General features: G+C 47.9%; 1 protein-coding gene across 3 annotated transcripts in view; it reads right to left on the bottom strand.

Annotated features, from left to right (window-relative positions):
- Positions 1–12,746, bottom strand: part of ACACA (acetyl-CoA carboxylase alpha) — a 1,281,346-nt gene that overhangs the window by 913,459 nt on the left and 355,141 nt on the right. For all 3 annotated transcript variants that reach the window (XM_069614682.1, XM_069614683.1, XM_069614684.1), the window contains 2 exons: positions 6,759–6,893; positions 2,116–2,262 (listed from right to left, as the gene is read on the bottom strand). In XM_069614682.1, the coding sequence (XP_069470783.1) occupies positions 2,116–2,262; positions 6,759–6,893 (282 nt within the window). The remainder of the gene's footprint in view (positions 1–2,115; positions 2,263–6,758; positions 6,894–12,746) is intronic.

Raw genomic sequence — 12,746 nt, 5'->3', positions numbered from 1 at the left:
CAATCTCTTGGCTCAAATCTTGCTGTCTTATCCATGGGCTAATTCAATCCTGAATCTACAAAACAGTGCAATTACTTCCCCATCTTCTCTTGGGCTCTTCTCCACCTCTTGTCACTGCCTTTCACAATCTCATGCATGCTCTGGTACATCCTCCACTCAGTGGTGTTCGCTCTCTCTTTCTCTTGCTAGAAGACAGTCTCAGTACCTGACATGAATAGTCTGTCTGCTTCATCCTCCACTCCCTGGATAATTTCTGCTTCTGCTGCTCACAGCCTGCCTCTCTTACCAAGATCTCCACTTTCACTGGTGGTGTTGGTCCTGCTCTCCTCTACTGCCCAGACCCCTCACAATTATGTTGGCAACAACCACCACTTTCTCTTCAGATATAATTTTTGAAGAAGCTGCAGTGCTGCTTCTGACATCAGTTGAATATAGGCTGTGAAAAAAGATTGTACTATGTTCTACCTTTTGTAAAAGGTTAGGGACAAGAGTCCCGACCTGATCACCAGGAGAATGCCTGACAAATGCTAGTTTTTGCTCTCACCGGCAAAAAACAGCAAGGCCTCACTGGGGACAGCACCTGCACAAGGTAGAAAAGTCATCAAAGGCTCTGCTGCCCATGGCAAACAAAATGTTGCCTCTGGTTTTTATCTCTTGGAGCCCTTTCTCTTAAACTACTTGAGCATGCCTCTAAGAACATTTAGCAAGGCACCTGGGGAAATGTGCAGAGTTCCCTGGCAGACACCTGCCAGTTCCTGAACCCTGTTGCTAAATGTGTACAATGCTTCTACTACATAGGAGAAGGAGGGAGAAAAGGAGACCCGAGACAGAAAAAGATAAAGAGAGTAAGGGCGAGAGAGAGTACATACTGTAAGGGTGCAGAATTAAGGCTCAGACAAAAAGGTGGTATAGTTTTGGTTATAAACTTTTATTAACCAGAAAAAGGGTTGGAAAAATTGCCTCTCTGCCCCTAAAGCTAAGAGGGGGATCCCTTGCTTCAAAGAAATCTAAGGAAAGCGTAAGAATGTCAAACAAATAGTCACTGTTGTGTCCCAAAAACCCTACTTCTGACACTAACACTAATAACATTCATTTAATGAGCAAGGGTATTCTTTTTCAAACTAAAGTGGTAATGGCAGTTCTTGGCAACAGAAAAGTTCCCAATGTCTCGGGTGGTCAAAGCGAGAAAATGTATGACTCCAAGGATTAGGATTTAACTCCTTTCCACTGGTTCTACTTTAGGAGCTCCTCTCCTACTTATGTGGCTTCTTTTCCTCTTCTGATCTCTTTGGTCCCATACCCTGTATCTTTTGAATGAATTCCACTGTATTCTTAGATTGTCATATGGGTGCCAGTCCCAGACTCGCAATGCTGTCTTCAGACCAGCCTGGTGTATTCTCCTGCCACGCGTTTACTTTCATTTAGTCAGTCTCTCTTGCTCAAATATCCTATCCCACAGACATCTTGCATGGTTCTACAGAAATGCTGGAAACTATGTACCAAACATCCACAGTAGTGTAAGCACATTTTGTAATGAGTGTCATCCCTATGATCGTTAAGGGTATTTTGTGGGCATAATCTATGAGACTCGCTTGAACTGCATAGTACCACAGAGATTTGCATACAATTCGAATTACATTACCCACCAGCCCCAGTCGAGAATATATCTACAATTTGAAAGGTATCCAATCAGACTGAAACTGATAAAATGTGTACATTGGTAGAGGAACCTTTACACTATGAACAACTGTGAAACGCTCCCCAACAGATGGCACACCTGAAACATACATTTCTTGTAGATCTGTCTGCAACTGTAAAATGAAATTGTCAAGGCATAGTATGCCTACCATGGACAGCTGCTAACTAGCCTAGGGGAAGACTCCTACCATGGACAACAGGATCCAAGCCAGGGAAGAGGATGCTTACCATGCAAAACAGGGTTCTTGACAGGGCTAGAAATTCATCATGGACAGAAGAGTGTGAAGGCTATGAACCCGTTATGGAAAGCAGGAAGATGTGCTATACAAAGGAGAGCAAGTTTGGACCGGGAATGGGGTGATTAGCATACACGAAGGACATCTATGAGTGGGAGAGACTGTATGCCAGTGACTGTACCTTGTTACTGAAGAACGGCTCGGGTAGGCAGTACCCATTCATCACATTGACCAGGTTGTCCAGAACGTAGTGGAAGACACGATGGAGTTTCTCCCCTCTGAATGCTGTGCTCTGGATCTGGGGCAGGGTGCCCATGTGCAGCTTCGCCTGGAAATTAAGGTGGAGAAAAGAAGAAATCATACACCAAAAATAACATCAGATGCTATGAACTGGAATTAGCAAGATGTTGGTGGTGGGAGGTGAGACACTGAAAGTTGAAGGGGGTACTTAGGGTGGAGGGTGAGGTGCCGGTGATGCTAGATGAGATGCTGGTGATGGGCAGTGATGCATTGGAGTTGGGTGGAAAGATGCAAGAATCAGCAGGTGAGAGCTGATATAAGATAGACTGGTCGAATTTGGAGAACAAGCAAAATATGAAGGCAGACAACAGAGGGGATGACTGTGGGATCTCAGGCCAGACTAAGGTTGGGGCAGAGAAACGGATTACTCTCATTAATTAATGAGAAGCCCCCAGTAGCTGTGACAAAACTCCAAAACCTTAGAGTACATTCTGGCTGTCCATTCAAAATGAAAGCCTGAAGTCTGGTAGGTCAAGAAGCCCATGTTACCTAAGATTGCTCATCTGTTTGAAATCACTTGTGGGCTTGGGATCTGGATTCAACAACCAAAACCTTATTATTGAGGAGTCTAGGCTATGGGGTGCATGGTATGCATAACTTACATAGTATAAGAATAAAAGTACACACCAGCTCAAATCTAGAGGGGAGTCTCTCACTTCCAAGTGCATTACCCTGAATCTGCACTGGCTCCCAGCAAAACCAAATACAAGCTTGCCATTCTGGCTTCTAAAGCTCCATGTTTAGTTTCAGGACCTACACATTTGGCTAACAAACTAAGAGGTGATCAGCACTGCTATATGTTATCTAGAGAATGCCTGCATTTCGTGCTCCAGGTTTCTAGACTTTTCTTTAGAGAATAAGCATTCTACAGTAGGCACCACATATGTAGAACTTAAAAATGTGCCCATCTGGTATGAAGAATCTTTTTCTGTTTGTGCCTCTCTTTCATGTCTTCATTTGTATTAAGTATTCAGAGTGTTTTTTTTTTCTTTTCACAATTGTAAAGCATATTGGTACTGTAAGAAAGGCATGGTATAAAAGCAAGACAGACACAAGTGATCACAGTTCAAGGGTGTTTATAAAACTGTAGTAAAGTGGGCGAGATAAACGCCTAATCTAAACCTAAATCTAAGATGGGAGCAAGCTACGGCCATCAAATAATAAGAATACAGACCTAGTGGAGTCTAGCCAAATGAAAGGGCCTATACTAAGAAAACCTATTTCCAATCCTTACCGCTATGCTATAAAATACTGTGGGGATAATGTTCACAAGAAAAGAAAGAAGTGTTCACAAAATGAGTCAGGATGTTATGGCCGGGTCTCCCTTCCCCACGTTTTTAGCACAGGACAAGGCGGGACTCTTGAGCACAGCACACTCCTGGGCTTCTCTGACACAAGCTCACAGTTCCTTTTCTTTATATCAGGCCTTCTGTACCCAAGCCTCTTCTCATACAAAGTCTCATGCTTCAGAGGCCCGATATGTCAAAACAAAAAAACAAAAGCTCCTTTTGATAACCTTCATGTAGAGTGATTATGCTTCACCCTTGGATCCCCCTCAGCCGGGCTCTGATCCTTTTCTCAGTGATTAGCCTCGCTCAATCGGGCTCAGACGAACCATTCACTGTGGACATCCCTCAGTCAGGTTCATACTTGTCGTCACAATGTTGCTTTCCTCTTTTATAATATTCAAGAGTCTCAATGTAATTTTAAACAACCACCTTTTAGTAAGATGCCCCTCATGAGGGCTCAGACCTTCCACAGTACTTGCCAACTTTAAACAAAGACTTCCAAAGGGAGATCACATCTCGCTGGGTCACTCTGAAATTCTATAGCAAGTGCGTGCTTATTCACAATAACCAGTTTGCACAGCGTTCCCCTCCTCCGGGCGCAAACGCCTGACTAGCAATTCCCTCCTTCGGGTTCACAATTTAACAAGCGTCAAACTCTTTTGCAACGTGTCAAGGACTTTCGATTGTACAAGGGGTTTTGCATGACCCGTGTATGACCACCTTGACACCTCACGTTGGTCTTCCCTATGGCCTCCTTGTATTTTCCTTCCCCTTTCAGCTCAATATAATCTCTTTGTTCAGGAGAAGGGTACCAGTTAAAGACCTCAGACACACGCCCACGTGGCGCTGGACCACTCTCTATTGCTCGTGCCAAGTTCACACACAAAGGAAATCTACCTCTTTATCTTCTTAATGTTGCCACTGCAACCTTGAGTCTAACACAGTCGGCCCACTATCCGGTTCTTCCATCTCACTGGCTGAGTTGAACTCTTTGGCATCAAGGACGGTACCACAATGGCAACTGCGTCTCCCCGCCCTGGCTATCAGTACGGGAGGGTTCCCTGTACCGTTGACATCCGTCACACCATTCGCCAGCTGCGATTCCCAGTCTTATGTTTCTTTTGTCGAAGGCTTTGCGGATCTGGGTTGAAAATGGCAAGGGAAAAACTCCCTCCTTGATGTCCTTTTAGTTCTCACCGCCTTTCTCCTCCGTTTGAACTGCCGTCCTGGAATAGTGGTTGCCTCATGCATTCGGCCTTGCTTAGAGTGTGCTCTTGTGCTCCGACTTTTATCCCAGTGAGAAAGGGAAAGGGCAGTCAGGTGTGTGTGTAACTGTCGGCAATTGCCTGACTCTGCATGTCAGGTAAACAGCTCTGATATTAATCCATTGTCTCTCATGGGTTGAAAAAGTGTTTGCGTCTGAAAAAGGGGTGGGGGGTAGGGTTTCTACGTATCCAACTGGACAGGATGGGGAAAAGGTGTCATAAGAAAGGGCATACCGTGTCTCACCCTTGGGTGTCCCACTTCCACTCCCCAAAGATCCCCCTATCCAGGTGATCCTCCCACACTTGTTCTCCTCCAGGAACTGGATCCAATAGTGATGGCTGTGTCCTGGCCACCTGGATGACAGATCCCCGGGGACTAGTAAGTGATACACCTTCAGGTTTATCACAGTCCCGATTTCAGTGGGGATGTTTTTGAGCAATGAGTAAATAAATGGAACCAAAGCTTCAGGGAAACATACGAGTTGATGTGTTGCAGGGTGTGGCACTGGAGCTAGGGGAGACTAACTAGAACCTGAATATGACTGGTGAGATACCAGAGCTATGATGTGCGACATTAATGCTTGGTGGCAGGTCTCTGGAGCTGGGTGTCGAGATATTGGTGGTGGGAGTCGAGACAGAAAATGGAGCTGCAAGGTGCGTAGGTAAAAACAAGTGGTGGAGAGAGACAGTTGAGCTGTCAGGTGAGACATTAAAGCTTGGTGGCAAGAATGAAGCTGGGTGTTAAGACATTAGCACTGGGAGTCAGACACTGGCACAGGGAGAGGGAGATGGAGATACTAGTGCACGGCTAGAAGGCACTATATTTCAGTGGTGAGACAACTGGTCTGTGAAAGGAGGCATTAAAGCTTGGTGGCAAGATTCTAGAGCTGGGTGTTGCGATATTGGCATTGGGTGTCACAACAGTCAATGGGTCTGCAAGGAGAATGTTGGAACATGAGCTGTGGGTTAAGACAATGGAGTTGCAATATGGGACGTTTAAGGTTTGTGGCAAGACGCTGATGCCTGGTGTTGAGACATTGGCACTGGCTGTCAAGAGGCACATGGTGAGGGGGGCTATGTCTCAAGGGGGGGAAGAGACCATGTTTCTGGATTTCAGCAGTGAGACAATTGAAGAGACACTGCAGAAGAGATAGGAAACTAGGTTGGATGGATAGCTGTGGAGGCCTGGTGGCAAAATGCTGGAGTAAAGCAGTAAGCCAGGTCCACACTGGGTCAGGGGATGACATCTCTCCACTATTATCACTCAGGACTCTACACTGTTATTGTTGCCAGAGGGTCAGTTGAGACCAATGCCTGACTTATCTGCTCCTCTACTAGAATGCTTTACTTTGAATGTCTGCACAATTTGGGTTCCATTCCATGTGCTTGTATGTCATTCGTATATCACTATGGAAGGCTACATTCTGGTGCCTCCAATACATGCTCCACTTTTTAGTTCTTACATTTAATATATATTTTAATGATTTTTAAACCACAGCATTTAATACTTTCTGAAGATCAGTCATCAATTTTCCATGTTCCAGATTTGAAATCAACTTTATTTCCCTTTGATTTCCTACCATTTCCAAAGTTCATGGCATTTTCCTTTCCCGTTGATTTACCAAAATGTGTATCTGAAAAATTCAATGTCTTCCTATTGTCAGGCTCGGCAGTGTCCATATTACCGGTTATGAAGTTCATGTTCAATTGCTATCCAGAACTTTCAGAAAGCTTATGGAACCTAGCCCATCAATCAAATATCTGTGTCGAAACAGCTGTACTCGAGCAACAGTTGTTTTAGAAGGCGGGTCACACTGTCCAATTCCCTATAGGAAGATAGACCACGAACTGCTGAAGAATTACATTTGCCCAACTTCACAAAACAACGCAAATGGCATATGCATAAGCCTACATCCTTCTCCCACCTCCATGCTCCAGCACTGTAGCCTTGGTTGAACTAGTTAATCTACCTGTTGAACCCTGCTAGGGTCATCCAGCTGAAGCTTGGCAATCACGCAGCCAGGCTCCAGCACAGCTCCTGCCCGCTTCACATAGTGGATGCACCCTGACTCTGCCGCAGTTAGTGTCATCACCATTTTCATGACCTGGGTAGTGGGAGAGGAGAAGAAACATGGTCAGTGGTCAATTAAGGACTACAAGACATTCAATTAATTGTACTAGCCATTCAATCTATATAAGCCTCTATTTGATATTTGTTATAGAATTCACAGTGAAAATCAAGTGAAACAATAGCGTTAGAAATTATTCTGGTTATATATTGTATCTATCGTTAACCTATATTTGTCGTTTACTTATTTATTCAAATATAAAATATGTTGCAAAAAATAAATGATGGCGTACAAAATACTGTCAGAGACAATGGGCCTCATTACACGTTGTGCGGTAAAAAACGGCATTTACCGGCATGGCGCTATTAGTGTTTCCGCCCTCGCAAGAGGGCGCTAATTGCGTACCATTACGAGTACGCGGACACGAGCATAGCGCCATGCCGGTAATGACCCTCCCACCATGCCGTAAAAGTCCCCAAAAAGTCCCTTACCGGCTTCGACCAAAGTGCTAATAGCACCTCCGCCCACACGCTACATGCAATTTGCGGTCACCGCTATTAGCGGTCACCGTTAAAAAACGGAACTGGAAATAGCGTCATCGCACAGGAACGGGAAAGAGCACAGCGGCCAGCTTTAAAAACACAATCCATTGCCATCCTCTGCATCCAGGACCTCTTTTCAGGAAACTCAAACATAAATCCATCCCGGATAGCCCGAAGATGCCCAAGGCCGTGAAAAAAGCTTCTGATCGCCAGCGAAAAGAAAAATTCAGCAATGAGGAGCTGATCATGCTCACTGAGACACTTGCGGCAAATGCCAATGTAGTCTTCAGCAATGACATGCGGCGGGAGACCCTCCTAAAAAAAAGGCCATCTGGGCAGAGGTTGCCCACAAAGTCAGTGCGTTGGGCACCACCACCCGCACAGTGAAGGACTGCCGTAAGAGGTGGGACGACCTCCGGGTCCGTGTCAGAAACATACTGTCAGTGAATCGCAAGCTGGCAATGGGCACAGGAGGTGGTGCCGATTCCCCTCTGAAACTCCGGGAGTGGGAGGAGATCTGCGCCTCCAAAATTGGTGTGGAATCGGTAGAGGGTGTTGGAGACATGGAGCATGGTGTGGCCACTTCATCCGATGGAGGTGAGTGTATACATCAAACAATGCACAGTGAAGGGTGAGGGGTCCCCCAAATATGTGTCCATATTCAGGCCATGGATCCAGCCACAAACATACATGCATGCATCACCACATACACGTGCAACACAGACCCATTCATGCATGACCCACCCGACATCCCCATTACCGGAATCCAAAATAAAGAGTCCCCAAAGCATAGAGAGGCATGACGTAAACATTCTGCATAAGGCACGTTGAACCATAAACGATGATATTCCCTATTTTTTACCCCTACAGGTTCACAGACAGACACTGAAGACCCACGCACTGCGACACCTGCTCCCCCAGCAACGAAAAAGCCCAGGAGAGATGAGACAGGGGACACCGCCACCACCTCAAGGGGAACCGGGAGGAGTGTTCAGCAGCAGAGGGCCAAAGGCAGCAAGAGCACCACTTCGACGCAGCCTGAGGCCACAGCTGCTGCTATTGTTGCACCCACGGCAGTGTGTCCCATAACATGTGAAATCAGCACGGAGGGCACGCACTCTGCTGCCACCAGTTCAACTGGTGAGGCAGCAGCCACTGCACCACTTTCGGACGTGGAGGAGGCAATTGACATTCTGGATCGAAGCCAGACCCCCAGCCCAACACGGTCCATTGAGCCCAGCCCTAGGCCATCATCAGGATCAGGTAGCCATGGAGGATCAGCCACCCACACAGTGGAAGGGGCATGGAGCCCTCAGGTGTCCTCACCTGATGCCAGAGGCATGGACCAGGGCGCAGCAGCCACCCCAACAGCTCGTAGCACGCAACATGACCTTGCATCCATCAGCCAGAGGCAGGTAGAAATCACTGCGCTGGTTGGGCAGCATGTGGCCGAGCAGCCCGTCTGAGGGATGACCTCAGTATGTATGCAAGCCAGACAAGGGAGGGCATGGAGGCCTGCATGAACAGGATTTGCGAGGAAATGGCCCAACTCAGGCAGGCCATGACACGTATTGCAGACGCCATTGAGCGCCAATACCCACCCCCAACACGGATCAACCGGGTACCTCCTCCTCTGCGAGTTCCCAGCAAACAAGCCCCCTGCGCCGCTCTCTGCACAACTTGAGGCGCACGACATTCCAACCACCCAATGGCGGAGGAGGCACTGAGGATTAGGGCCAGCAAGGACTAGGTGGCACATGTGGAGCAGGACACGTACACACTATAAGGCTCACATGGGGGTGTTGTGGGGGGAGGGGGTAAAGGGTGTTTTTGGGAGTGTTGTGGGGGGAGGGGGTAAAGGGTGTTTTTGTGAGTGTTGTGGGGGAGGGTGGAAAGGGTGTTTTTGGGAGTGTTGTGGGGGCAGGGGGAAAGGGTGTTTTTGGGAGTGTTGTGGGGGGGAGGGGGGAAAGGGTGTTTTCGGGAGTGTTGTGGGGGGAGGGGGGAAAGGTTGTTTGCACAGTTGGGGCCATGCACTTTTTGTTCACATTCTGATCACAATGAAACTGTTGAGAAGTTGAAACACAGGCTTGGTCTTCATCATTGTGTATGTGTACTTTATTGGGGAGAGGGTTCTTTGTAGGCCTCACCACATGCATCAGGGCAACAATACCCATCTCCATCCATAATAGTTCTCCCTTGTATCTCATGAAATTTGATACATCACATGCAGACGCACATCGTGTCCCTCCTGGCCATCGCCTCTTGCACGTCCTGGCAGACCATTTCACCCATCCTCATCCCCCATCAACATCATCCTCATCTGGTGGTTGCATGTCAATGCCAGGTGGCATAGGCACATTCCGTCTGATGCACATTTTGTGCTGCATTACACATGCCATGGTTATCTTCGGCACTTTGTCATGGCCGTACAGGAGAGCCTCACCCGGCCCGCTTAGGCACCAGGGCTGTGTCTTCGAAAGGCCAAATGCCTGTTCTAACACGACGCGGGTACAGGTATGTGCAATATTGTAGTCCTCTTCCTGCTGGTTCTGTGGGTTCCTTACAGGGGTTAGGAGCCACCTCCTCAGGGGATAGGCGGAGTCGCCTGTATGGGGTGAAGAATGGGTACCTGTTACTGGTCACCTCTGGTGCGGCCTGTACATGTCACACAAATCGTCTTTGCATTGTGATTGTAAATCACAACTACCAGCATGCATGCAGACGAACTGCGTGACTGCAATGTGCAAAGCTGAGCTCGACCCTGCAAGTGGACATGTCCGAATCATGCCTCCGACAATAATAGAAATGTCCTGGGTGAGGCCAGGTCTCAGGTGTCCCTGGGCACAGGCAAATATAGTACGAAACTGCCAGTGTACTGCCATTCCGACATCCATGTTGCCATGCTGTGAAGCATCACTTCAGTGGTGCTATAGGTGTGTGGTTCGATGCTATGGCTAGGGGTGATCCCTTTGCATGCATTCAAGGGCACATTGCTGTATTGATGTTGTGCTGCCCTAATTCTGTATGACTGTCTTGACGGCATGTTGCTGATTTGTGTATTATGTGGTGTGGCATGATGTGCAATGTGGGTGTGGATGGATGTGTAATCTTTTGAAACATGGTTTTCTTAAATGTTGTGCAGCTTCAATTTGCATGTGGTGTCTTCTCTAGTACATTGTGACCTTCCCTAATGGACATTGGCGTACATCTGTATGTCCATTTGTCCTACGCACGACAGTCAACACCCAGTTGGAGTATGTATCTCTCCCCCCCAATCACACCGCCATGTGCATGCCCTGCTACTCACCAAGTTGCCACGATCGTTGTCCGGCTTGTCGCTCCATGTTGCGTGGTATGGTTGAGTTCTGCAGGACCATTGAATCATGGGTTGATCCGGGATATCTGGCACAACAATGTGTGATTATCTTGTTTGCGTCACATGCCATTTTGAAAATGATGGAGTGGAATTGTTTTCTGTTTCGGTAGACTACTTCATTGTGATGTGGGACCACCAATTCCACATGGGTACAGTCGATGGCCCCGATGCTACTTGGGATGCCTGCCAGTGAATAGAAGGCAACTTTGGTGTTTGCGATCTCCTGGGCAGTCCGTGGCAGGAATATGTGTTCATGTGCAAGCTTCAGGAGGGCATCGAGTACCTGGTTCAGCGTGCGTGTGAATACTGGTTGTGAGATGCCATGCATCTGCCCCACAGTATGCTGCTAGGAGCCTGTGGCCAGGAAGTGGAGCACAGTCACCACCTTCAGTAGAGGGGGGATTGCAGTTCTGATGTCTATGAGGCTCACAATGTCGTCATGTATCTCATCCATGATGCTGGTGATGGTATCCCGGTCCAGACGGTACAGGGTATGTATCTGCTCAGGTGTTGGGTTAAATGGACTGGCTTGGATCCTGGGGATTGTTGGCTGCCTCTGTGGTATTTCTGGGTGCCCTGGTGGTGCTTGCTGCGCCTGTCTTGCCCTCCTACTCCTCCTCCTGCTGCATCTCCTCTGTGCTGCCTGTTGTTGTTGGTGGTGCTGCACTGCAATCATGTCCTCCAGCCCATGTAATGTTGCTAGTATTGGAACCATCTTGGTGTGGGAAGGGATGTGGTGTGCTCATTTGTGCTGCCAGTCTCCATTGCCTCCACCTGTGATGATTGTGTCCACCTGTGGCAGGTGGGAACACTGCTCAGGTCTCTTCACGGGTGGTTCGCGATGCCGGTATTAGCGCCGTGCCGGTAAGGGTTTTTTGGGTCTTTACCATGCCGCTATTGCCATGTCCGCATGGCTAGTAATGGAGTGCTATTAACGACATGGCGCTATTTCCGACCTGGGGGTCGCGCGCCCACGGACTTGCCGCTATTAGTGGCACCGTACTTACCGGTTCCGCTAATAGCGGCAAGTACGGGTCGTAATTGGCTAGGGAATTTAGCGGTACCGGTAATCCCTTACCGGTACCGTAATTCCCTTACCGCACAACGTGTAATGAGGCCCACTGGTTGATTACACAAAAACATACATTTTGGCTCAAGTAATATTTTTGTCACTGCTCACAATTGCCTAATTTTAATTAATGCAAATAGGTGTGAGTTACATAGACAGAGAGCTACTAGCTTGAGGAGGGGGTCCAGGTCACAGGGGTCTCAAGATTGTGCGGTGGTCAAACTAACATGGGGTCAGGAGGGAGGTGCCGGGACCAGTCTGACAGTGGATTGGATGGGAGAACAAGAGAAAAACAAACAAGGGCCCCATAAAGCAGTGGAAAGGCAGAAATGTGTACCGAGAGCGAGAGAAAAGGAATCAGGCGGACAAGGAACATGGAGGAAGAAAGGAGAGGTAGGCATGACTACAAGGCCAGCGGGGTGGTGGGCAGTATGATGAATCCTTAGATGTCACTTCTCGAGGGGGGGCCCCCATCCCATGAGGTCAGGGAGGTGAACCCGCTACCCGATAGTCCCTCTGGGGCTGGTACTCGGCAGTAGGATCTCATGGGGAGCGACTCCCCCGCTAGGGATAGGGACGAACATCCAAGTGAGACACAGTATAATAACCCTCACCCACCACGCAAGCCCGAGTCTTGTTTCAATCCAACCTAGTATTCAGTAGGACCAGAGACTTGACTTTCACTGAGACGAGGAAGAACCTGAGTTACCCAACAAAGTAATAATAGAAGTACTAGAACGAGGAGGAGACACAGAGGAATTAATGATCGAAAGGCCAAAGACACTGAAAAAGGGCTTAGTAATTAATGCCAACCATTGTCAACCAGCCAATATAAAAATAGATGAAGGTCCCCATGAGGGGAGCCAGCCATCTAGCAGGAGAGGCTGTCCAGCCCGGGAAGT

The sequence above is a fragment of the Ambystoma mexicanum genome, chromosome 9, assembly GCF_040938575.1.
Source record: "Ambystoma mexicanum isolate Mex_15411 chromosome 9, UKY_AmexF1_1, whole genome shotgun sequence".
NCBI classification, from domain to species: Eukaryota; Metazoa; Chordata; class Amphibia; order Caudata; family Ambystomatidae; genus Ambystoma; species Ambystoma mexicanum.
Note: the sequence above shows the minus strand (reverse complement) of the source record. Positions and strands in the feature narration are given on the sequence as shown.